The sequence below is a fragment of the Scedosporium apiospermum genome (assembly GCF_000732125.1).
Source record: "Scedosporium apiospermum strain IHEM 14462 chromosome Unknown SEQ_SAPIO_0132, whole genome shotgun sequence".
Classification (NCBI taxonomy): Eukaryota; Fungi; Ascomycota; class Sordariomycetes; order Microascales; family Microascaceae; genus Scedosporium; species Scedosporium apiospermum.
The window spans coordinates 664888-689352 of record NW_015971833.1 but is presented as its reverse complement, the minus strand read 5'-3'; the positions used below and the strand labels follow the sequence as shown (position 1 = coordinate 689352).

The 24465-nt window shown below is 52.2% G+C and overlaps 5 protein-coding genes and 1 pseudogene across 5 annotated transcripts; 4 read left to right on the top strand and 2 right to left on the bottom strand.

Moving 5' to 3' along the window:
- Positions 1 to 232: 232 nt before the first annotated feature.
- SAPIO_CDS8932 lies at positions 233 to 3451 on the top strand (annotated as a pseudogene; the record flags this gene model as incomplete).
- A 903-nt stretch (positions 3452 to 4354) lies between these two features.
- On the top strand, positions 4355 to 5143 carry SAPIO_CDS8931 (uncharacterized protein; the record flags this gene model as incomplete). The annotated part of the gene is made up of 2 exons (XM_016790455.1): positions 4355 to 4399; positions 4514 to 5143. The coding sequence occupies 2 exons, from the start codon at positions 4355 to 4357 to the stop codon at positions 5141 to 5143; spliced, it is 675 nt and encodes a 224-aa protein (XP_016639758.1).
- A 571-nt stretch (positions 5144 to 5714) lies between these two features.
- SAPIO_CDS8930 (putative signal peptidase subunit protein) lies at positions 5715 to 6528 on the top strand (the record flags this gene model as incomplete). The annotated part of the gene is made up of 3 exons (XM_016790454.1): positions 5715 to 5857; positions 5934 to 6221; positions 6306 to 6528. The coding sequence occupies 3 exons, from the start codon at positions 5715 to 5717 to the stop codon at positions 6526 to 6528; spliced, it is 654 nt and encodes a 217-aa protein (XP_016639757.1).
- A 998-nt stretch (positions 6529 to 7526) lies between these two features.
- On the bottom strand, positions 7527 to 12084 carry SAPIO_CDS8929 (5'-3' exoribonuclease 1; the record flags this gene model as incomplete). The annotated part of the gene is made up of 5 exons (XM_016790453.1): positions 7527 to 10066; positions 10126 to 11427; positions 11506 to 11815; positions 11910 to 12003; positions 12080 to 12084. The coding sequence occupies 5 exons, from the start codon at positions 12082 to 12084 to the stop codon at positions 7527 to 7529; spliced, it is 4251 nt and encodes a 1416-aa protein (XP_016639756.1).
- A 1180-nt stretch (positions 12085 to 13264) lies between these two features.
- SAPIO_CDS8928 (uncharacterized protein) lies at positions 13265 to 15077 on the top strand (the record flags this gene model as incomplete). Its single annotated transcript, XM_016790452.1, has 6 exons — positions 13265 to 13286; positions 13466 to 13525; positions 13608 to 13659; positions 13721 to 14230; positions 14334 to 14819; positions 14903 to 15077. The coding sequence occupies 6 exons, from the start codon at positions 13265 to 13267 to the stop codon at positions 15075 to 15077; spliced, it is 1305 nt and encodes a 434-aa protein (XP_016639755.1).
- Positions 15078 to 17440: 2363 nt separating this feature from the next.
- Positions 17441 to 19731, bottom strand: SAPIO_CDS8927 (Uncharacterized protein; the record flags this gene model as incomplete). Its single annotated transcript, XM_016790451.1, has 4 exons — positions 17441 to 18361; positions 18526 to 19232; positions 19424 to 19481; positions 19576 to 19731. The coding sequence occupies 4 exons, from the start codon at positions 19729 to 19731 to the stop codon at positions 17441 to 17443; spliced, it is 1842 nt and encodes a 613-aa protein (XP_016639754.1).
- Positions 19732 to 24465: the final 4734 nt, after the last annotated feature.

Genomic DNA, 24465 nt, shown 5'->3' with positions numbered 1-24465 from the left:
AAGGAAAGCTCCCACAGCTTCAGAACTCAAATTTCTACAAGTCAGTATCCGCCACCGTTCAAGTAACTCTTCCCATCGTTCTATTAGACCGGCAGAACGATGTCCTGGAATCGATAGCGACCTAATTCGAACCCGGTAATTCTAATATCACCGAAAAACAAGCCTAATTGAACCGAAAAAGTCGAGGGCGAACAAAAAAGAAAGAACCAGAACTTAAAGCATTCTGTCGAGGATGCTGCGCCTGCGGAGTTACGCCCTCAGCGGCGCGCGCAAAGTCTCCCTCCTACAGCGCACTACCCTCGGGATCCACGAGCGATGCTGGGCCACTTCGGCGCCGTGGCGCTTCGTGCCGGGCACGATACGCGAGAAGAGTTCGACGGAAGGAAATAAGACGACTTCGGGGCGAGGCAAAGCTTCGAAACGGGGCAAGTCGATTTCTGCGAAGACGAGAACTCGGCGACTCGAATCGAAAAAATATAGCAGATCGTCGACGAAATCTCTAAGGTCGTCGCTGGCGATGCTCTCCGAGCAACCGGATGCGGCCATGATCGGCGGAGTCGACGAATATATAGCTGGGCAGCACGATGAGTTAGCGGCGGCGGCGTCGGTGGCAGCACCGGAGGATGGGAGTGAGAGTGTTGAAGATGCGGCGGGGGTGGTCAAGTCCGTGTTGGAGAGGAGGGAGATTTCCGTCGAGTCGTTGAATGGCGTGGAGCCGCCTCCGAAGCGGAAGAGGAAAAAGGCTACTTCGCCTGCGGCTGCGAAGGGGGAGGAAGGGGCTTCGGCTTCGACCAGCAAGAAGAAGCCAGGGAGGAAGTCGAAAAAGGGTGGGGAGGGGAATGCTGAGGATTTGAAGGGCGACTTGGAGGTTCATCGGGTGACGGCGCGGAGTCTCAAGTTGACTCCGCTTCCGCAGCCCCCGTTGAGTGTGCCGAGGCTCTCCTATAACCTTGACCGGTGTCTGTTTAAGCCTGGCGTATACCCGATGCAGGATACGAGGTCGAAAGTGTACAACTTCGACCCATACCTCGCGACGATCATGCCCATCGATCAGTTCGACTTCTCGGCGCTCAAGGCCTTCGTTTCGTCCTCGGAGGACGCTCAGTTAATCGAGCTGGCGGCGAAGAACAAGAAGAAATACAGCGGCTCGACATCGAGCATGAGTTCTATGCTGGCTCACTTTCATTATCTTCTCTCTGCGTGGCGACCCATCAACCCGGCCAACACGTCCAAGGAGTTCGTTCCGGAGAGCACAAATTTTACAAGGATCTTACGCGCTCCCGCAGCGACTTTTCTCCATTGGAAGAATGGAATTTACGCCATCGATGCCGACAAGCAGTTCGATACGGCCAACATTCTCAGCATGATGGGCAAATCTATGGAGAAGCTATTTACGGTGCCCAAGGAGGAGTACGAACTGTTCCGGCGCTCCAAATCCGATCAACTCACCGAAGAGCAACGCAATGGTGAGGAGGCCTTCCACTACACTACGCTAGGAGACTTTATCCTCCGATCACAGCTCGACGCCCACGATCCCCGATTACCCCAGGCAGGCATGTTCGACATCAAGACGCGCGCTGTGCTCGCAATCCGCATGGACGCATACGACTACCACAAGGGACTTGGCTACGAAATCCGCCACCGCCTCGGCCAATTCGAGTCCTTCGAGCGCGAATACTACGACATGATCCGGTCCGCATTCCTCAAGTACTCGCTGCAGGTACGCATGGGCCGCATGGACGGCATCTTCGTCGCCTACCACAACACGCAGCGCATCTTCGGTTTCCAGTACATCCCCATTGAGGAGATGGACCTGGCCATCCACGGCACCAACACGGTGCATCTGGGCGACCAGGAGTTCAGGCTCAGCGTGCACCTGCTCAACGAGCTGCTCAACCGCGCGACGGAGAAGTTCCCGAACCAGTCGCTACGCATCCACGTCGAGGCGCGGCCCACGAATCCACCACTTTTGTACTTCTTCGCCAGGCCCGTCGCGGACGACCGGATACATCACGCGCAGAGCATGAGGCGTGCCGAGGTCGATAAGTTTGAGAAGCAGATGATGGGGATGGCGCAACGGCAGGCGGATGTGGAGGAGGAGGATGAGTTTGAGGCGGGCTTCGATGCTGAGTCGGATGAGCCGAGGTATTCTGATGGGATGAGTTTGGCTGTGTGGACGGAGATGAACCTCAAGGCCGAGGAGGCCGTGAAGAGCGATGAGTTGGGTGTCGGATATGTGAGGAGGAGTATCGAGGAGGCGCTTGAGCAGAGCGGGCTCGTTGAGGGGAAGACTCCTGAGGAGGTGCAGGCTTATGTCGAGACGCTTTTGGAAATCCTGACGGATGATGTTACGGCGGAGCAAGAGACGAGCACGGCAGAGGAGGAGCAGGGTTCTGTGGAAGAAGATGTTGTCGATGAGGAGGAGCGAGCGATGGCTCAGTCCGTCTCTCAGACGTTCGGCCCGGCCCAGCCTGAGCCCGCGGTTTCCGAGCCTGTTCCTGAGTCGCTCGTTGCAGAAGAGTCCAGTCCCGTTGAAAAGGCTGCATCCGAGTCGCCCGAAGCAGACCCCACTTCGGCCGAGGACAGAATAACCGTGGAAGAAGACACTGCAGCTGCAGAGGCGGAAGAAGCTGCCGCCGTCGAGAGCCACCGTAAGGTCACGCTCAAAGACCTCATCATGCGACTCGCCGAGCAAGTCGATGACAGGCCGGCCCTCAGCCCCGAGGAGGAATCTATGTTTGCTGAGCAGCAGACATCCAAGCCTACGAAACTTCAAACGTTCGAGCGCGTTCTCGTCCAACTCCTCGTCGAGTCTGGTGACGAGGGTGGCGACAAGTCGACGAAGGAGACAACTTCTGCTTCTGACTCTACTGACGCCGCCGCCGACGCCGCCGATGCCGACACCACCACCACTTCTTCTCCCGACTCTCCTTCCACTTCCTCCTCCTCCTCTATCGACTCCCCAACCACAGACACCACTTCACCACCCCCCACCGACGAAGCAGCAGCCGCCGTCGCCGCCCTAGCCGAAGCAGAAGCCGAAGCCGAAGCCGAATTCGACGTCGAAGACCCCTCCGAAGACCTCCTCGGCATGATCCTCACGATCCGCAACAAGGTCAATGGCAAATACGTCACCCGCCCCTCGTCACTAACGACCACGGACCGGTGGTCGGTCGAGTACTCGGTGCGGACGATGAGCGAGGACCGGGCCAAGAAGCTGTACGCGCTAGTCAAGGCGCGGCGGCGCAGGGCGCTGATGAACACGGAGGACGAGCGGGATAAGCAGTGGCATGTGATGTTCGGACGGGCGCTGCCTCGGTTGAGTAAGGCTGGGTCGGATTTTAGGAGGAGGTTAGAGAAGCAGACGAAGGGGAAGCCGGTTTGGTTTGTGGATCGGAAGGAGGCGCTGGAGTGGGAGGAGGTTTTTGGGGATGAGGCGGGGAAGGAGTAGAAAAGAGAGAGAGAGAGAGAGAGAGAGAGAGAGAGAGAGAGAGAAAGAGAGAGATGGGAAATGCTGGGAGACTGTGAGCGGGCATGTAAAACAAAACATGGAGAAGGGATTGTACAACAAACCACGACAACTTTCTGTAAGATTATGTTTTTGGGAGGACAAAAGACTGGGGCAAGATCTACCAGACCATCTCTCGTCAAGTCAGTCGGCTAGCAAGTCATGAGCTCAGCTAGACATGTAGAAGTATTATCTAGATATATTGTACAGTACAGGTTAGACTACTCTTTAACATTAATGTTCTTTCAACATTGTTGATGAATACGAATGTGACCCATTGTCTGGAGAATTAGTCGAGTAACCATGGGACCCGAGGTCATTCTTGTTTCTGTCTGTTGAGGGCTGAGAAGGTGTTCTAGAGTGGCAAGTAGCCTCACCCTCTATTCTCTATTCTCAATTCTCATTCTATTCTCAGATTGTAGATCCAAATCAGCTTGCCCACCCAGGACAATCAAGAATCTAGAGGAGAGAGAGGGTACAGTCTTACTCCTTCCCCCATCTATCACCATTCACAGCGAAGTCTGATTCTCTAAGGACCTACAAAATCACCACATCCACTTTTTTTTTTTTCTTTTTTTCACACCTATTGTTCTTACTCCAGTTGTTCCCTCAACTCGCTCCTTCCTCTAGGCGGCCCAAGGTCACAATCACTACTAGAGCGAAGGAATCCTCTGAAAACTATAAATGTGAGCATTCATCACGCAATTCCTGTTCCTCTTTCCCTTCTTCTCCCTAGACCACATCACCAAAATGCTAGCTGAAGACTTCCATTGTTCTTCTAGTCTACAGCTCCGATTGGCAGTTACTTTGAGCTACTGTTAAACCACAATCAACGAATCAGCAATCATGAAAGTCCCTGCTCTTTTCGCGCTTCTTGCTGCTTCCTTCAAGGTTGGTTCTCCTTTATTTTATGTTCTCCCTCTCCTACGGGTTCCTCAGCCCTGTCCACACCCAAGCTTCTCAATGAGCGATGAAACCTAACTTGATGAACACCTCCATATCTAGGCCATCACCGCCCACCCCCTCGATGCCATCGACCTCGACAACTCCCCAAACGCCGCCCAAGTCCTCGAGGCCGCCGGCTTCAAAATCATCCCCACCACCTTCACGGGCCCCTGGGGCTCCAACGGCGAGGACCTAGCCCTCACCGGCACCATCCAAGAAGTTGTCGAGCAAGTCAAGAAACTGAACCCCAACTACGACTTCGGCCTCCCCGAGCACCACAGCACCTCCCAGTCCTCCTCCGGCGGAGACCCCGACCCCGACGACGACATGGTCGACCTCCAACCCGAGATCGAGGTCGCCAACGCCGACTGCTCCAAGGGCGAGTGGGCCAACCTCGACAGGATCAAGCAGGGCATCGACTACCTCCGCGTGGTGCCCAAGGACCACGCCGTCATGAAGGGGAAGGGATGCGGACGCGTTAGCTGCTCGAATAATTCGGCGATTTACCTGTGCTGGGAGCCCAGGACCGACCGCCAGGAGTATCACAGGACTTGGAACTACGTGGCGGATTATGCGGTTACGGTTACGGATATTGTTTGTCCGCGCTTGGGCGGTAAGCACTTGCAGACCAAGGGCAAGATTTGGGATCCGATGGGCATGGGGGTTCTCGTCACTGCCGACAAGTGTTAAGGGTTGAAGATGGAACTTTGTTTTTTCCTTTCTTTCGAAATGCAATTTTCGGTCCGGGTACCCCTTATCTAGCGATACGAAGCAATAGTCTAATCAGATGAATTGAAATCCAGGCATATCAAAGGAACATAATCATGGACGAAGTCGTCGTAGAAAACGTCGTTGATGGTTGTGAAGCAAGTTGGAGTGACGTTGAGACTGAAATTCTCATTGGTCCTAAATTCATCTGGTATCCCGCGCTATTATTGGTCGAAATTTGTAGCTATCGATGCCAGCTCCACCTCTCACAAGGCTGCATCGCATCTGAACGCCAATTCGAGCTTCGTGGCCTCACCAAGGCACAAGCTTCAGACCCTCGCACACCCTCCAGCGACCTCGTCCTCCGCGCCCTATTACATACAGCTACCACATCACCTTCAAGACCCATGTGGTGTCGCCGCAATTGATTTATCTCCCCTCTTTCTTTTTAGTTTCGACTTTCAATTTACAGTTTCTGCCTCTTCTTATCCATCTGAGCAACGGCTCTCCCACCTCTACTTCCCCCATCAAATCCCCCCCAGCTTCGCCCACCATGCACAACTCCCTCACCCGCCTCCAAAACACCTTCTCCTTCTTCACAACAGTCGTCTTCACTCTCGGCATCTTAATCGCCCTCTCCGACCTCCTCGCGCCACGAACCCCCAGCGGCACCATCAAGGTCGAGAACCTCTCAGTGTTAGTCCCCCCCATCTCTCTCCCTTCCCATCTCTCGCAAATCAGAGGGCAAAAATGCCTAACTCCTTCAAAACAGAACAAAAGGCCGCGTCCACTACTACTCCCCCAAAAAGGAAGAATACGCCTCCATCAAATTCTCCCTCGACGCAGACCTCTCCTCCCTCATCACCTGGAACACCAAACAGCTCTTCGTCTACGTCACCGCCGAGTGGCCCGACTCCCCCGGCTCCAACGCCACGAATAGCGCCGTCATCTGGGACTCTATCATCACGAGCCCGAGCTCGGATCATTTGGCGAATGTGGGGCCCGCGACTATGAAGAAGTTGAGGAGGAGTGCGGCGGGGAAGAGTATTGATCCTAGCCGGTACGTTTTTTCTTTCCTTCTTTGAGATAGGTTTCGGTTCTTCTGAGGAGGAGATACTAACGACAAGATGAAAAAAAAAAACAGAGGCATCCTCAAACTCCGCAACCAACGCCCCAAATACCAAATCACCCACCCCTCCGGAAAAGTCGCCCAAGTCTCCGACGTCAAGCTCAAGCTCCACTACAACGTCCAGCCCTGGGTCGGCCTGCTTACCTGGAACCAGGAGCGCGCCTACGGGAAGTGGGAGGCGATGAAGGGCGGCGTTAGCAAGTTGTTTGACTTTCCGGCGCTGAAGAATAAGAATTGAGTTGGGGGACTTCAATGGTGATGGCATGGGTTGAGCAGCGAGAGAGGGTTCGAAAAACAAGACAAAACAACACTGCGGTGTCGATACTAGCTTTTTGGGGGGCTTGGATTGGTCAAGCTAGGGATATCTCGAGGCGTCATGGAATACACTTTTGTTTTTCTTGTCGCTTTGGAACTGACCTACCAACTACAAGTAGATTCGAAGGACTGGAAGAGGCTACCTCGTGATGACACCGGCAAAATTACTGCCTTGTCTTCTTCATGCCGTTGCGCTCTAGCCAGGTATTGCCACCTTGTCACAGAAAATACCCCATCGCAAACAGTAAACATGGCACATAGCTTCAACAGGTATCACACGAAAGCGCAAGGCAAAAAGACAAGAAAAAAAAAGAAAAAAAAAAAGAAACATCGCCTGTTCTTCCCGCTTCGGGCTATAGCTCTCTACGCCTAAAGCCAAAATCAAACACAAGTTTCCTATCCCCGTCTCGCTGTCCAACTCGCTACCAAAGGCCGCCCGACAAAAGAACCAACCGAGGACGACAGCTCGATTCACCGTCCCGAATCCCCTAATACAAAAAGTACTTTTCTCTTTCCCTTCCGTCTTCTTTTCTTTTTCCCTTCTACGTAAATCAGTGCCACCCAATGCGGTCCCTCGTATGCGTATGTCAAGGTTCATTCAGAGAAGAAAACACAAGACGCCCCGGTCCTATGCAGAAAAAAAGAATGCAAGAATGCGGTGTCGCAAAATGCCTGTGTAGCCGGTCGTGGTGCGTCAACTTCGTTTCTTCGTAACAGAAAAAAAGGAAATATAAACGTGAGGAGTTTGTATACATCGAGAGGCGAACTCCGCTGAGAATAATTCAGAAACCAAGAGGAGGGAAACACGTCGTCGCGTCGTCGCTTTGTAGGAAGAGAGGGAACAAAAAAGGAAGAAAACATGAGAAGGGCAATCGCGGTTCAGAGATACGCTTGGAAATAATAGTCATCACTGTCGTCATTCTAGGACGAGGGTGTGCCAGCTCCGCTCGACGCTCCACCGCGACCCCGGTTGAAGCCGCCGCCTCGACCGCGATGTCCACCTCGCCCACGGCCCCTACCTCGGCCACCGCGTTCGCCGCTAGGCGGGGTGTCCAGATTCGAGGGTGGTGGGACCATGTTATACTGTGTCTTCCCCGGCAGGCCAGGTGACTCAGTACCAGAACCTGGAGTGTGAGGCGAGGCGCTATAGCCTCTGGGTCCTCCCCGGCCTCGACCACGGCCATTGACTCCGGGGTGAGCAGATCCTCCTCCTCGTGGGCTATTCGTACCCGAAGCGTTGGGGTGTGGGCGGTGGGAAAGGTTAACCACCGCTCCAGGCTGGCCTCCGCGACCGCCGCGGCCTCGACCACGGCCACCATTAACGGCTCCGCTCCAACCTCCTCGTAGAGGCGGGGGAGGAGTAGCATCCCTGTATTGGGGCATGCCCGTCGTATCGTAGGAAGAAGTGGTAAGAGCCGGTACGGCTCGCACGGGGTTCCTACCAAGAGCGGCCTTGGAGCCCGTCACCACTTGCTTGTTCGTGGTATTGAGGACCGACGACGCGGGGACAGTTTGGCCTCGGAATGGAGGTGTACGGTCGCCGAGGGTGTTGCCGCTCATGAACGCTTGGTCCCAGACAACATCCAGGAGGAGCGCGGTGGCGGTACGAGATATGCCAACCACCGTTCCTCGGACGCTAAGCGGGACTTTACCGGCGGCCGAAACATACGTAACACGGTCTCCCAGAGCAAACTTTTGGTTACCCAAGAGAAGCTCCGTGTCGGCCGGCTTGAGAATGGCGGATCTAGGGACCCCCTTCATCGACCTCATAGCGGGTTCTTTGTTAAGCTGCGAGACCTCTTCGCCAACCTCGGCTAGCTTCATGACGACATTAGAGTCGAGCTGTTCCGCTTCCAATGGAACCCGCTCAAGCTTGCTGATTCCTTGCTGCTTCAACCACGCGCCAATTTCCTTGATCCTCGTGCCAGCCGTCGTGGGGTCGGGCCAGAGATCGGTATCCGCGACGTCGCTCTTGACAGCAACCCTGTGCATGGCCGCAAAGAAGTCGGGGAAAGTAACCATGAAGCTTGCAATCAGCTGGATCGCAGTATTGCTGAACTCCCAACCCGTTCCCGACTTTTGCGAATAGCCCAAGACTTTCTGCCCCTTGGCAGCGAACTTCAGATTCAGTCCGAGATTAACCTTTAGACCCGCCCCCGTGTTGACTCGGTACGACGACGTAATCTTACTGAGGACAAGCGCGTCGATTCCCAGCTGCTTCGCGACGGCGTACGATGGCACGTATCTGTTAGATCGGAACGCCTCGTGGATGATGGCCTTCGCGAATTCGGGCTCCTTCTGCTTCAGGACGGACAACCTAATCTCCGCCTTATTGTTTGAGTGGCCCGAGACGATAAGAGGTCTTCCGTAGTTGAAGTCACCCAGGAAGAAGGCTTGGGTATTGACCGGGAATTCTTCTTCGATCGGGACGGCTGCCTTTTCAATAAAGCGCTCATCCTCGTTGACTACCTCGTCCACAATAGTTTGGGAAGCGTATGTGCTGCGCAAGCTGGGGTTCTCGCCATATTCCTTGATAAGCGCGCCCTCCTCCGTCTTGACGAGACCCTTGAGCATATGCACATGCACAAGAGTCTCAACTGTGCCGATGGTGATACCAAGACGTCGGGCATGCCAGTTCTCAATGTAGTTCGCCTCCTTGGGGAACTCATTAAGCTCCTTGCCTGACTGGGGAGTTTGGCTAACGTGACCATTAGCATCGAGCTGGTAGTTAAAATGAGAGTCGGACACCTTGATGACCTTTGCCTCCTGGAGGAAAGGGTATCCAACGAAGCACCGCTTGCCAAGCTTTTGGATAGCATATTCCGGTTTGGACCTAGCATCGGAGTCCGTCAGCGTGATAATCATGCTGGGGTTCCTGCTCTCTGACTGGAAGACGTTGATGCCATAACCCTCGACGAGAAGACCCTCATATGGCAGGGTGTGTAGAGTTGGGAAACCGGCGAGTGCCTCGATATTCAGCTTCGCGCCATCAACAAGGCCAACCCTGTATTCAAGACCTTCCGTATCAGGGAGCTCAAAGATGTTCTCTACGCAGTGACAGTTGGGCAGATCCGGGAAGACGCCAACCAGCGATGAGGGATAGACATAGTCGACATCGGGTGAGTAGGTAAACTTGAGCGCGACACCAAACTGGTTCCTGGCATCCTCATCCGATGTCAATAGTTTGTTCTTCGGGGCCATGGCGTTCAACAGCCTCTCCTCATCGATGAACGGAATCTTCACAACGGCTTCCCAATCCATTTTCTTGCCATTCATATCCAGCTCAAACTCTCGCGGATAGAAGTCGTAGATGGGAGAGTTGGGGTCGGTCATCAATTCCCAGTAGACCTTTGGGACAATGCTCTTGCTGCGATCGGGAAGTACGCCCATGAGCTGTTCATATGGCTTGAAAGGCTCGCCCTTCTTGAAGTTGAGGTCGGCGCCAAGGCCCTTGACAACATCTGGAAAGCTAAGGTTAGAACGGGCAAAGGGACTTCGGCAAAGAATAGATAGGACGTACCTGACATGAGCGGAGAGTAGTGGTAGCGGTAGAACCAGGGCCAGGACGCGATACCACGATAGTAGTAGTACAGAACCCACTGGAGACCCTGGACGTAGTTTTCACAAAGCTTAACAAGCTCAGCATCGTAGGATTCCAAGGGCCACTCAAACTTCTGGAGGTAGTACTTGGACTTCCATCCCTGATACTTCTCCTGGTAGACCTTGTCGTAATTTGCTTGGGCCTGTTCGGAGGTGACGTCAACCACCATGGCTCGATCATACTGCTTAACGACACGGAAAACGGCCATGTTCGCTTCCTCGTCATCGTCGTCATCATCATCGTCTTCATCTTCAAACCCGGCAGGTTTGGGGGGAAACGAAACAACCAGACTTCGGTTTCCACTCTCGTCCTCCTGGGTGGTCCATTCAAGGCGGAGAGTGTCCGCCAGTGTCTTGACGAACTCTCGATCCTCAGCCTTGAGACCAGAGCCAAGGTTCAAGGGCTTCGAAGATCTGTTGGTGACGAAGGGTTTGATCTTTTTCTTCCAAAGATCTCTTTGCGCAGAGGTGATGATGAGCTGGCCTTTGGGGGTCTTCTTCTTAGTATTGGGCAAGCTCTCCTCCATTTGCTTGGACTGGAACCACTTTTCGTTGGCGACGTCATTCTCGAAATGATCGAATTCAACCTGAGAAATTTCAGTCAAGAGTAGCTCAAGGCGCTTCAGGTTAATAACTCCAAGCTCATTGATGTAGCCTTCGCACTTGGGAAGAATTCTCTTGTACACGCGAAACATGTAGGCGAGGGCGCCCTCGTTGATATGGAGCCAAGGAAGGTTGGGCAAAAAGTCGTTGCCGACGAAGAAGGCCATAAGGATAAAGTCGTCAATGATGCGTTCGAGATCAAAAGGAAATCCAAGAGTTTCCGGGTCCTTCAACTCCTGAAATTCTAGCTCCAAATATTCTCTTACAATGCAGAGATGAAGAAGGTAGAAGTTTTGGTGCTCGAGCTCCTTCGACTTGGATTTGGAAGCCCGTCCAAAAGTAACTTCCTCTCGAAGAAGACAGAAGTGGGGGTCGTGACTGAGCAGACCAAGCATGATGAGATCTGCGTCCAAGCCGTATAGACAGTGACGGATATCAGGGCTGTACTCAGGTTGAGCTTTCGCATTCCTGATGTACTCCATGATCTTGTGCTCACCCTCTCCCGGCACCTCATGACCAGAGAGGACGACTTCACAACCCTGCCAATCCGAGTCTTCGGAGACCTTCTTATTGATAAAATATCTTAGTTGGTGGGACAGCTTGGCCATAAACTCGGTTCCTGCCTTCTGTTAGCGACATTTCTTAGAGGCTGCCAGGATACCTAGCTGGCAGCTTGTGGTAAAGAGTGGAGGCGTACCAGGCGTGATACAATTGCTGTCAAAAGGCGGCTCTTTGGGAAGCTCAACGCCCTCCCGAACGGCCTTTTCACGAGCCTTCTCAGCATCCAGGGCGGTCCTGAATCTTCGGGCTCGTTGCTGGTTCATCTTCGCTCGCGGGGCCACACCATCGATGGCCATGTAGAAGAGCTTTTTGGGCTTGATCTTCCCGAACAAGTGTTCGATGTAGTTGAAGATGCGGATAAACATCTCCTCCTCGCTGAGACGGAAGGCGACATCTTCACCAGCGTCTTTGTGGGTACAGTTGTGAATGATACCATTCATATCAAGCTACGCAACATGGATAGATTAGCGCGTGGTCGAAGACAAGCACGGGGGGGAGGGCAGAAGAAGTGCGATCGAAGACGATCGGACGAGCGCATACGTAGAGACAGTCGAATTCGGGGATTCGGTTCTCGGCGATAAGCTGAGAGATGCCGGGATATCGCTCTGATATCCATCGGAAGAATTTGGGAACACTAGCGACACCCAAAGGTTAGCGACCAGCGACGCCCAACGCGACCAGAGATCTGCGCGCTTCGCACTCCAACTTACCCCATGGTGTCTTATTGCAGGGAAAATAGATATCTCGGATGGCGTAATGAAAATTGGTTCTTTGAAACCACGGCTCGCCGTCTATACAACCGCAGTGGGAAACAGAGGTCGGGAGGTGGACAGACTGAAACCACCCTGGTGGGAGGGAGGAAGTAGGAAGTCGAGGAAGAAAGAGAAGAGAAAAAAAATTGAGTTGATAGATCAGACAAAAGAGCTTTTGACCTCTAATGCAATATTCCCATCTAGGGTACAGAAGCTGCGCTCAAGCTAAAGAAAACTCGCAGAAGTGTTTTGACAGTTGATGCTAATCGTAGGAGTCGCATACACTGCAGTCAAGCTAGGGAAAGCTAAGAAGATGTAGAAACAAGTCTAAAATATGACAGAGGGCAGCAGAAGAGACCAATATAGACAAGGAAGATGGATTGTCCAGAAGACCAGTGGTGTGACTTGACGGGGCAATTGCTGAAGGAGAGTTGAGGGTGAACACTTAGCTGTTGTCAAGAGACGAGGAACAGCAGCACAGCTTAGCAGTGGGAGCGTGGGGCAATATGAGATGCAAATGTGGGCTGGGCAAGGCAGAGGAAAGCAGGAAATGGAACACTGAGGTTCTGGAGGGGGAGTGGCGGATCCATCAATGATGAATGGCTGGGCTTGTGGGGTGTGTCTGCCTGCTTGGTGAGGCTATGGCTGGGCACGGCGAGTGAGTAATGAGTAAAAGTGTCAAAATTTGACACTGTGGTCAAACAGCCAAAACAGCAGCTTCAATACTTACATGCATGACATTTATCACACTGTATGAAGGTCCAGGCCTGTACCCAGGGCTCGCCCCTCTCTTTAGAATCACCCCAGCCAGACTTGGACACCAGAAGCTCCTTCCACCCCCACTCTTTGAACAAGGCTGGCATTGTCTGTACAAATTGTGCTTGACAGAAGGGGCCTGACTAAGCTTTTGTGGCTGGTACAATTGAATTGTACCTTTGTACATCCCACTTAACGCGTCGCAAGGCGAAGACCGCGACTTCGCTTGGTGTGTTTGTTCAATCTTCAGCATCCTGTTCGAGCTTGTAACCTTCCCCCCTCCACATTCATCACAGGAGACCGAGGCGATTGTCTCCATCATACAAACACCAAACCTGTTGAGCGAAGACGAACAAATCCCAAGGAATTACCAACTAGTTATACACGATGGCTCCAGAACCTGTGGAAGGTAAGTCTTTGACTGGCATTTAGATGGTTTTCTCAGAGCCGATGAGCTTCTGGCTGTGGTTTTCATGGACTGGGGCCCACTCATGGAGCTAACTCTCGTATATTTGTTTTGTTTTCTGTCTTCTCATATGTGATTATTTCATTGATGACAGGATGAGGCTAATCTGTTTGAACGAGTAGATGTTCCGATGTACGATGAGGATGAGAATGAAAATGAGGAGAACAGACTCATCAATGAGGGTACGGGCTTCGAAATTTCCTCGTAGATGCACTCATATCCTCAGCGGCAAAGGCGAACTTACTGACATTGCCTCACCATTAGAGTATAAGACCTGGAAGAAGAATACCCCCTTCCTCTATGACATGATCCTAAGGTTTGTTCTTCCAAGCTCTCTTGCCGGATGAGTGTAGACGCGCTAATCCCGCCCCTCGCAGCACTGCCCTGGAGTGGCCTACGCTCACCACCCAATGGTTCCCCGACGTAAAGGAGCCCCAGGACAAGAATGTCCGTATCCACCGCCTCCTCATCGGCACTCACACCTCAGACGACAAGCCCAACTACGTCCAAATCGCCGAGGTAGAAATCCCAAAGGCCGCCGAGCCCAACGCCGAGGATTTCGACGAGGACAGGGGTGAGGTTGGTGGCTACGGCAAGGCCGGCGAGGTCGCCAAGATCAAGTTCAACATTACGCAGAAGATCGATCACCCCGGCGAGGTCAACAAGGCCCGATACCAACCCCAGAATCCCGACATCCTTGCGACTATGTGCATCGATGGAAAGATTCTCATCTTTGACCGTACTAAGCATTCCAGCCAGCCTCAGGGAAAGGTCAACCCTCAAATTGAGCTCCATGGACACAAGAAGGAGGGATTTGGCCTAAGCTGGAACCCCCATGAGGCGGGAAAGCTTGCATCTGGAAGTGAGGATGAGACTGTTTGTCTGTGGTAAGTTGCCTTTGTTTGTGAGGAGGAGAGCATCATCTTTTCACACAAATTCGAGCATTTGTCTCTCATGGCAAAGCACTAACCATGGCAACGCTATTTTTAGGGATCTACAAACTGTGCAGGCAAACAACCACATCTTGAAGCCCACACGAAAGTATACGCATCACAGTCATGTTGTCAACGACGTCCAGTACCATCCGTTCAACAAGAACTTTATCGGCACTGTCTCCGATGACCTGACTCTTCAAATAATCGACGTCCGCCGTGCCGAGACGGACAAGGCATCCTTGATTGCAAAGGGTGGCCACACCGATGCCATCAACGCTCTCGGATTCTGTCCCACCAGCGAGTACCTCGTCGCCACGGCCTCGGGAGACAAGACCATTGGTATCTGGGACCTCAGAAATATCAAGGAGAAGGTCCATACCTTGGAGGGACATAATGACGCTGTCACTTCTCTGTCCTGGCACCCCACCGAGCCCGGCGTGCTTGGCTCCGGCAGTTATGATCGCCGAATAATCTTCTGGGATCTAACTAAGATTGGTGATGAGCAGTTGCCCGACGACCAAGAGGATGGCCCCCCGGAGCTGTATGTTGCCTTTTTCTCTCCTTTTTTTTTTTTTTTTTTTTTTTTTTTTTTTTGCTTCAGACACTAACATCCCCCCTCTACAGTTTGTTTATGCACGGAGGTCATACCAACCACTTGGCCGATTTCACCTGGAACCCTAACGATCCCTGGCTCGTCTGCAGTGCGGCCGAGGACAACCTCCTCCAGATCTGGAAGGTGGCCGACTCCATCATCCATGTCCATGACAAAGATCTGCCCATGGAAGAACTCCAGTCCTAGAGACCGAAACTAGTGTACAACAAGGATGCGGAACGGCGGCGGGTATAGTTTTAGTTTCGACGCAAGGGTAGGAGTGGGTCGACAAAATAAATGGAGGACCTTGATTTCAAGCGCTGTATTACGATGTGTGGATGAGATTGATCGTATAGGAGGCGGTGAAAAAAGGTTTTGATACGTGCTACGGTAAATACTAGGAAGTTCTAGGAAGTTCTGGCGTCAATATTGGCCTTGTGGGGGTATGCAGGGTTTTTTTTGTTGTTCTTTCCCCGTCTTCCGTCAATACCCAAAGCTGAGTCTGGCTTGAGTTGCACCGGGTATCATGGAGACCAGTTAATACAAAAAAAGAAGTCACTTGAAAACACTTTCCCTTGGAGAGTTGGGGGGTGTATCCATGCCTTTGGTCCGACAAGCTCTTGAGAACTATGTCTTAAGGCGTAGCTTCGGTGGGTTGTACTATCCAAGATGTTCTGAATGTATTCTTATTGCCTTGGACAAACGGATTCATCTCATAACCCCTTCTATCTTGTGCAGTTTTCCTTCACTATGGGTCACCCTAACCTCCCGCGAAGCCCGAGCCCCGAGAACTGTTTTACGAAGGTAAGTATATATAGTATCCACCAAAGTACATGCGAGACTCGAGATTTGAGGCGTACGGTTTACAGAACGCCATACCCCATGTAAAGAATTGCAGTAGACTGAGGACAAGGTGTCCATTCTTTTATTAACTACTCGATGTATCGAGAGGATTTCATAGACGTTACTCACTCGGAAGCGCCAGCCTATCCAAGCCAAACCTCGTCAACCGTTCATGTTCCAGGCTGGCCCCAGACGCCAAACGAAACGCACGAGACACTCCAGCTGCCTTGAACCAAGTTGACACCCTGGGACAAAAACAAGATACATCGAGACGAGGAACGACCGCGACAGCCCTGCCCATTCAAAAGACCGCTATGTCAAGTCTCGGAAATGCGAAAGAGAGACAACCCAACATGGGCGCAAAGCTTGATTATCTGACAAGAGGCTACATCTTCAAGCCATCAAATACTATAACTTCCGAGTTAGAGAGCAAAGAGTCGAGGAGGCGTTCGAAAGGAAAGAAGAAGAGACCAGATTATAGTTTAAGAAGAAGAATAGAATCAAATCTGTGTTAAGAAAACAAGAGGGGAAAAGGTAGCTAAGTCTACGGAAACGGAGAGCAAACCGTAGATAAGGGAAGGAAAATAGTAAAAAGAAAGGGAAAAGAAACAGAGATATCCATCCATCCTTGCCGACAAAACTTATCCAGCCAGCGACAGCGACAGATCCGAAGAAACAAACACAAAAAGAGGCTGCAATATACCAGATCCTTTACACACAAGCAAGCACACACACATACAACCCTTTTGTTCGCTATGCACCTGCACCCACCGCCCTTTGCCTTGGAGTAAAAAACGCAAAAACAACCATACTGATGCCTTCGAAGCTAAAGAAAGAAACCGCGCAAAAAAAAACCTGTTTGTCAAAAGGGAAGAAGACCAGATGACATTTTTCTAGCAGGCAAAGAAAAAGAAACAGAAACAGAAAAAGAGAAAAAAAAGAAGTTCGAAAACACCTTTGAACCCCCCTGTCCCTCCTGTAATCCTCCTTTTCCCTTCCTTAAACCTGACTTTCCTGCCCTTCCCTCCCCCTTTGTTTCCTGAACGAGACCGTAGCCACCAATGGCTAAAGCAACAAGCAACTCCGGAGCTCCGCCGTTGGTTTCCAGGTATTCGTGAACCATGTTTTATGCTTTGCTTTTGTACCCTTCCCCTGATTTTGGTGTTATTTCCTTGTATGATTTTTTTATCTTTCCAGCCAGTTCCACACAGTCATTGTTCCAAATAGCACGGGTGCTTGCCAAACAAAATGTCAAGAAACCCCCTGACGTCCCTCCGCCTCAAAGAAGAGAAAACAGACAAAATCAAACAACAAGGGGATACGAAAAAGAGACAAGGAAAAAGGGAAGAGAAAAAACAACACGGGGAAATAGAACAGGCAACAATGGGATTAGAAACAACATGACCTTGTCACTGAATCTTCTTTCCTTGCGAGTAGGAAAGAAGTAGCAGACGAGGCCATGAAAGAATGTACTTGATCAACCAGGCTCCAAATGCTCTAATGCTCCTCGTTCCAAATTCATTCTGAGCCGAGTCGAGAGTAGTGAGAGGGGCAAAGTTGAAGGAAATGACAATGAATAAATACGCCTCCTTCCATATATGGAAAGGGGAAACATGATTCGGCCGCAGGTGTTCCTCGAAATGGGTAACTGACTATCAAGAGAGATAGCCAAGATATTGGAAGCAACAGAGGCTATGATTCCGATCATGCCGGGAGGGGCCACACTCTTAGGCGGGAGACTTGCTGGGGGCGGCACCACCGTTCTGGCGGGACTCGTTGCTCACAGAGAGGCCACCCATACCGCTAGAGAGGAAGGAGAAAGGGTCGTTCTCGCCCTGGTTATAGAAATTATTGGATGGGCCAGCAGAGGCGGGGCCGTTAGAGGCAGACTGGAAAGCAGCCTCAGCGGCACGGCTATCGAAAGGGCCGGCAGAGTGGGAGCCGGGGCTGGGGCCGAAGTGAGTATTCAACGACGGGTAGGGAGCAGCGCCTCCTCCAATGCCAGAAGGAAGGGCATAGGTGCTAGGGGGCCCGCCAAAGTGCTGACCGCCGTAGTTACCGCCGGAGGCATAGCTGGCGGCGGGAGAAGCGAAGGGGCCATGGCCGGGAGCATTACCCATCGACGCCTGGCTCATGGGATAGTTCGAACCACCATCCATGGGCGAGGGGTAGCCAGAGTCGGCGACCACGGCAGCTCCAGCTCGGCTGGCACCGCAACGGAGACAACACACATTCTTGGCAAAGTTATGGTAACCGCAGACCTCGTTGCCGCACTTCCAGTCACCAGCACGGAAGGGAACGACACCGCTGCCTCCCATACGACCACCACCGTGGCCATGGCCCATGGGACCGTGGTGTCCCATGTGCTGCGGGGGAGGCATCATGGCCGGCGGGCCATAGCCGTATCCGTAGCCGACATCACCGGAAGGACCGGCGGGGAAAGAGCATCGGAAGCAGGCGGTACGACGCTGGAAGTTGGAGAAGCCGCAAGACGGGCAGGTCCAGTCGCCGGGTCGGGGTCGGTTCTTGCTGGGAGGGAACGGGGTGAGAATTTCGGCGGCACGGTCCAGAACACGGCTAGACGAGGGGGAGACCTCAATAGCCTTCTCGTTGAGCGCCCGACCGTTCATACACAAGCTCTCGGCAGCCTATTCAATTGGCGTTCGGTCAGCAAAAGAAGTAAAAAAAAAGAGGACAAGACAAGGCGAGGGAGGCGTAGCAATCTCAAAGAGGGAGGGGAGGGGAAGGGAAATAGAGGGTAAAAATGGGCAGAGGTGCAAGAGATGTAGTGACGAACTGGAAATGATCGTACCTCTTCGTGAGACGAAAAGACGGCGAAGCCGGTTCCAGTTGGCTTGTGCTGCTCTGGAGTACGCAAAGTCCAAAAGGCAATGGGTCGTCCACCGAACTGGGTGAACCAGCTCTCCAACTCCGATTGAGTGGTGTCATGGGGGAGGCCGGACATGTGCAGCACCTTGCTGCGCTCGGAAAGGAAGGCCCTCACGTCGGCTCTAGCATCCATGGGGCGAGTGAGCACATCAGGGTGTTCATGAGGAGGCTGTGACTTGCGAATCAAGCCACGGAGAACACGGGCAAGGGTGATTGCCTCCTCCATTGCTCGACGCGGGGAAGCTGGGGCGAGCGCCTGCAAGTGAAAAGGCAGGTTATGCTTGATCGGAGCGCTCGACTGGACGGGCTCAACCTCGAGGGCGGCACAGATGTTGCTAAGCATCGAGGGCCCAAAGGGAAGAGACTCGGGGTGGTGCTGTTGCCATCGCTGATATTCGGTTCGGAGGTCAAAAGTACGGGAGTGCTGGAGATAGGGAGGCAGAACAACGGCCTTGTCTCTGGCCTCGCGGGGAAGCTGAACGCGAAGATCCCAAGAGTCGAGGGTGACGAAAACAAAGTCGAGGTTCTGGGACGTAAGGTGTTCGTTGGCAAACGCATCGAAGCGGTTAATCGCATCCCTGAACGTTCCGGCATTTCGTACATGTTCCCAGGTCAGGGTTGTTAGGCTCGCTGTCAAATCCCAGATACGTCAGCCCAGGTTCAATTGTGTGAATGATGTGGCTAGAAAACGCCTCCGACGGTCCTAGAGCTTATATCCATTTGAGTAGCTCTAGCACAGGCTTCTCCGGAGGTCGGTTGGGATGGTGCTGGAAAGCTCGGCCTCTCGTCATAGCTCGAAAAGGGGATCACCATCAACTTACTGCAAAGGGGAGTAATCGGGGTGTTGATGGGCTTAACAAGAACACTGTCACGGGCAACCTAAAGAGTAGAAGAGATTCCGGTTAGCGGGACAAGAACTACCTATGCAGACGAATTGAGAGAAGGGAGGGTTTTCAGGAAGGACTGTACGCACCTCTTCGAGTGACTTGGCATCAAGAAGGATCCATCCGAGCTCAATGACCTCGGCCGAGTCTTTTGTCACGTAGACACCATGCTCATCGCAAGTGGTAGCCACATGGATCACGACGTAACGGTCGATGTTGAGCTGAGGAGCTGGTTGGTTCGACATGATTGTATGTACAGCTGGGTCACCACACCGCGTCAAGATGAAAATGTATGCTTCCTATAGTTGTTTAAAGGGGTTCCGATGAAGAAGATCTCTCCGACTTCGCAAAAGCCGCCGTGGTTCTGGTTGGGAGACCGGCTACGGGGCTCGCGAGAGATAATCGGGTGATCGGATTTTCGAAAGGATCGAAATTCGAAGCGGAGGTTTAGGCAATGTAAGGATTGCGTAAAAGGAAAATACGACGGGTGGGAGGCTTGGAGGTACGAGGGAAGTAGATGTATCAAGATCCAGGCGAAGACCAGACCCAAGGGAGAATTTTCAGATCCTATCTTCGGCTTGAGGTTTGACAGGGAGTGACAGGATAGGAAGATGTCCCAGATGGAGAGTGGTCCCAGACGAGGTCGAGGAACTTGAAGGGTTGAGACGCGAGTTTGGGCGGTGGGAAGGTCGAAAATGGAGTGGTGTCAAGGAGCTTTCAAGGCTGGGATTGAAAAGGGAGCCGAAAAAGTTCAATGCTCGAACGAGACCGGGATTGGGGACACGGTACAGGCCTGGAGGCAACTGCGTGTGGGGCGATTTCAGAGGGGGTAAAAAGAAAAAAGGGAAGAAAAAAAAGAGAGAGAGAAGACGATAAAACCACACCAGACTCCTGAAGATAATGACTGGCCAACAAAGCGTGACAAGAGGGGAATTGAGTTTAAAAACACAGGTCGAGAGGATAACAATACACCAGAAGCCTCAAAAATGCAAATGGGATGTTCTCACCCTTCACCTTGAGGATATTGGCAACAAGGCTGTTGGTGATGGTTTGGGTTGAGAAGGGGTCCAGTGTGATGTGGACCAATTTGATGGTAATTGGCAATAAGGAAAGCATGGTGGAAAGGAAATATGGCATGGAAGCGTTGTATCTTGTACTCTACAAATATGAGACATGTACCCATTGAGGATCGTGCCTGGTCTCTCTACTTTTAGGAGCTGTGGGGGTGTACCTTCTACAGTTGTCCATGCTTTCTGCAATACAGGTACACTGCAAGCTGCTGGGGAATGAGCGGAAGGAAGACTCAACATCAAAGAAGAACACACTATTACTTCAATATTGACAGTACTTTGTACATGCCGGGGAAGCGGAGCTAGCTCTTCGACAAGCCCCCCAAAAAAGAAGTTGGACCTGGCTATTGCGACCAGACTCGAAGGAGCCATCGACGATATCCAATCTAACCATCGAGTTTGAGCAAGAGACTGCTCGTTATGACTAATGGAACGACTCCACCCTCACGAGGGGCCAGAATTGTGCTTGCCCATGGCCACGAGATGTTCGAGACGGTCGACGCCTAGTAAAGCCTATAGTGCTGCAGTCCAGCCCGTTGTGCAAACTTGGACTCACGTAGTTCGAGACGCGGTTCTCGACTCGGGCCACTACATCAACTAAATCGAGTTGCCGTGACCGCCTGCGTGGGAATTGAAACCGCCTGAGTTGGGCTAAGTTAGTCCGTCCTGACTGGTGGACAGGGACCAGCAAGTAGACCCACCTCGAGACCTTCATGGATTGATCATTGCATCAGATGTACCATTTGCAACCAGTTGAGGTACACTGAAAAACGTTGAAATCAAGTGGCAGGATTATTTCGCCCCAGCGTATGTACATACTTCGTGCATACACTAGAGACTCGAGTCTCCTTTTGAGCGTACTCGTGCGAAGTGGCTCGACGAAGCATGTACGAGTCTCCAAGGCAACAATTGGGACGTTGACCATTTGCGGATATCGCCTAGCAGGGTGTCGGGGCAGTTCTCCCCTGAAGCCGCCACTTTAAGTTTTGACAGCTTCGATTCGTGAATGATATTCTCTATCCATGATGGATCCCGAGAGCTTCTACTGAAGCTCCCCAAAGTCCTCACCAACGATTGAAACTACGAAGTAGGTAGCGCCTCAAAAGCACACACACAAATAAGCCTTGTGTCTGGGGCCTGGATGAAGATTTGATTACTCCGGTCTACAGGTACCCTTGGAGGCCTACCAGAGTGACCTACGCGTATTTCATCGGATCATCTGCCCAGAATTCTTAATGTACGAAGTAGAGTCTCCTGAGAGCACCCCTAATGCTATAGAAACTTAAACTAGCTTTCCTACCTACGTACTGTGGATATTACTCCCCTGAGCTTCATCGATTCTTCCAACGAGCGAGCGATTGGTTTAGGCCGCATCCACTGCCAAACCCCGGCCATTACCTAGCTGTCAGCACCTCGATTGGAGGGCAGCCAGGCTAGGTTCGGCATTCCAGGGTCCAGTCCGTCGGGATTTGACCTACTACTTCGGACATGTAAGAGTACTCCGTATGCTAGGACGAAGTAGGCACCCAGAGCTTGTGCGGAAGACCTCCCTCCCCATGCAGGATGCATCAATAATACAGTGCAGTTGCACACTAAGTCCCTTGTCCTCCATTCATCACACTTCTTCGTCTGTCCGTACAGGTTTACTCGGCCAGAAACTTGTACAAAGTATGTACTTCGTGATTGAGACTACTACTTCGGGGAACTAGGGGAACAACGACCTACCAAGTAGGGGCAGAAGCTCTCCGTTGTTGGGCCTGCCTGGGTGATGGTGACAGCTCCATATCCTTGGAAAAATCACCTCGGCAAGCCGGATTGGCTTCAGATCATGGTCCAATGCGAGGACAGAGAACCAGGGGTTGGACAGCCACAGACCCCCGCGGCATGAAGAGAAGAACACTGGATTGTATGAGAATGGACTGCTCAACTATTTGTTCCGTTTCACCAAGAAACCGTGCCAGCTCCAAGCTTCTCGAAGGTTAAATTATAAGATTAATTATACACAGGTATACACCATAATAACATGTATTTTTGGACCCGAATCTAGCACTCGACGATCCCTCGTTTGGGATCTTGCCAATAACCTGTTCCATTGCCCGCAGAACCTTGTGCTTCGTAGGGTGCGCCAGCGCCAGGCCCGGCGTGTTTAGCAGAGTCGTAATACCTGCAAACCAGTCACCCTCTATCGTTCTCAGGAGAGAGAGAGACGACCTGGACCTCGAAGTGATACGAGGGACGAGCGATGTTTCTCCCCCAGATCATCCACGGAGTCATTGCGCAGCTTCTCCGGCAGTATTTCAGATATCATCCGCAATATGCAGCCCGCAGGAGACCTTGGAACATGCACTTCAATCACCTCCGTTTTCATTGGAAAATTCGGACCTACAGCACCCAATGAATAACACCAAGCTCCTTGGCCTTTGTGACCGTAGTGACCACATCCCACCAATGCCTCTCCCGAGGTGCCAAAACTCAAAGACGAGGATCGACTGCGCCTTTTTAACCGCGAACGATCACGAACAGGGAACTGCAGCCAAACGCAAGTGGGCGGCCAAAGCTCCTGCACGAGCTCTAACATGAATCACTTTACATGCATCAACGTTCCTTCATTCCTTCATGCGGACCAACAGCTTTTCCGTCACAAAATCCGTAGCTCCCGTCAAGCAGCCCGGCGAGGTTAAGGGCCAAGGTTGAGCGATCCTGATGCCTTGGGACGCCACCGTTTCGGCTCGTCGTGGGGGCTTTTCAGAGTATCCTCGAGGGGTTGTGTTACCTGTCGAGTTTTAACTGCCAGGGCCTGGAAAGACATTTTCCAAGGGTTGAAAGCCTCATCTATTGTTTGGAACCGTCACGGTATGCTAGACATGTGCCAGTGTCAGGACCGGAGACCGGAGCCCGGAGACGCCCTGTGCAAGCAAGCTGCAGGCGATCGCGAGCTGCGGATTGGGAGTTGTAATTGACATCCAACCAGAGCTGAGCGTGTGCCCCAAGGGTAAGAGAATGGGGGGGTTAAATATCAGGCCTGGACCCGTGGAGAGGATCTAAGACATTGCCCAATCTCCTCTCCGCTTTACCACGCACGTCTCATGCCATCAATCCTCCCTTGCTGATCACATTGCTTTTCGGAGCTGGTCCAAGACACCAAGTATGGCGTCGAGTCGCTATCAATCTATTCGTGCATTTTCGGTGGGGTAGACGCCGAGGTCCTCCAGCTTGGCTTGCGGTTAGGCTCGCGGCAAACTTTATCCAGATTTTTATATATAGGCACGGGCAATAGTTCGAGGACTAAGATACGTGAGCGGCAGGCAGGCTCCTCTAGATGAGAATCCATCTCCCAATGCCAATGCCAATCCATGTGACAGCCATTACCCCAGGTTCGTATTCAAGTCTTGTCAACTAAACTCATTAGTTTACTTCATACCTCATGGCAGAGCACAGGATGGTCTGAGGATGGACACTTGCAGGCAAGTGGCTGCACCTCAATAGATCACCACACCCACACCACTCGATTGCCCGAATCACCAATCGGATAAGCTTGATCACAAGCCGGCTCGCTTTGCTCTTTTCGAGTCCAGTTGCAGAACTCGAAGCAACAAAAAGAGGTAATGGGTGCTATGTGTAAGCAATTGAATTCGGTTCGCCTTGATTGCCACTGCCTCCCCAACATTGTTGGTCGAACATGCAATCGTCATGCACGTGGTGGCTACGTCATCCAGTCATGGCGAAGGCCGATATACGAGTCCGCATAAGACGTAGCGTCAACCATTCGATCATATCGTCATTATACACACAGCCAAGTCCGCAGCCGGGGAAGGGAGCACGGCGAAGCCCACGCCACTAATTGACTGTCGCACCTTCTTCCATTGTATTCTGATGACTGTTTCTGAAGTCGCGTTGACGCCAATTCGA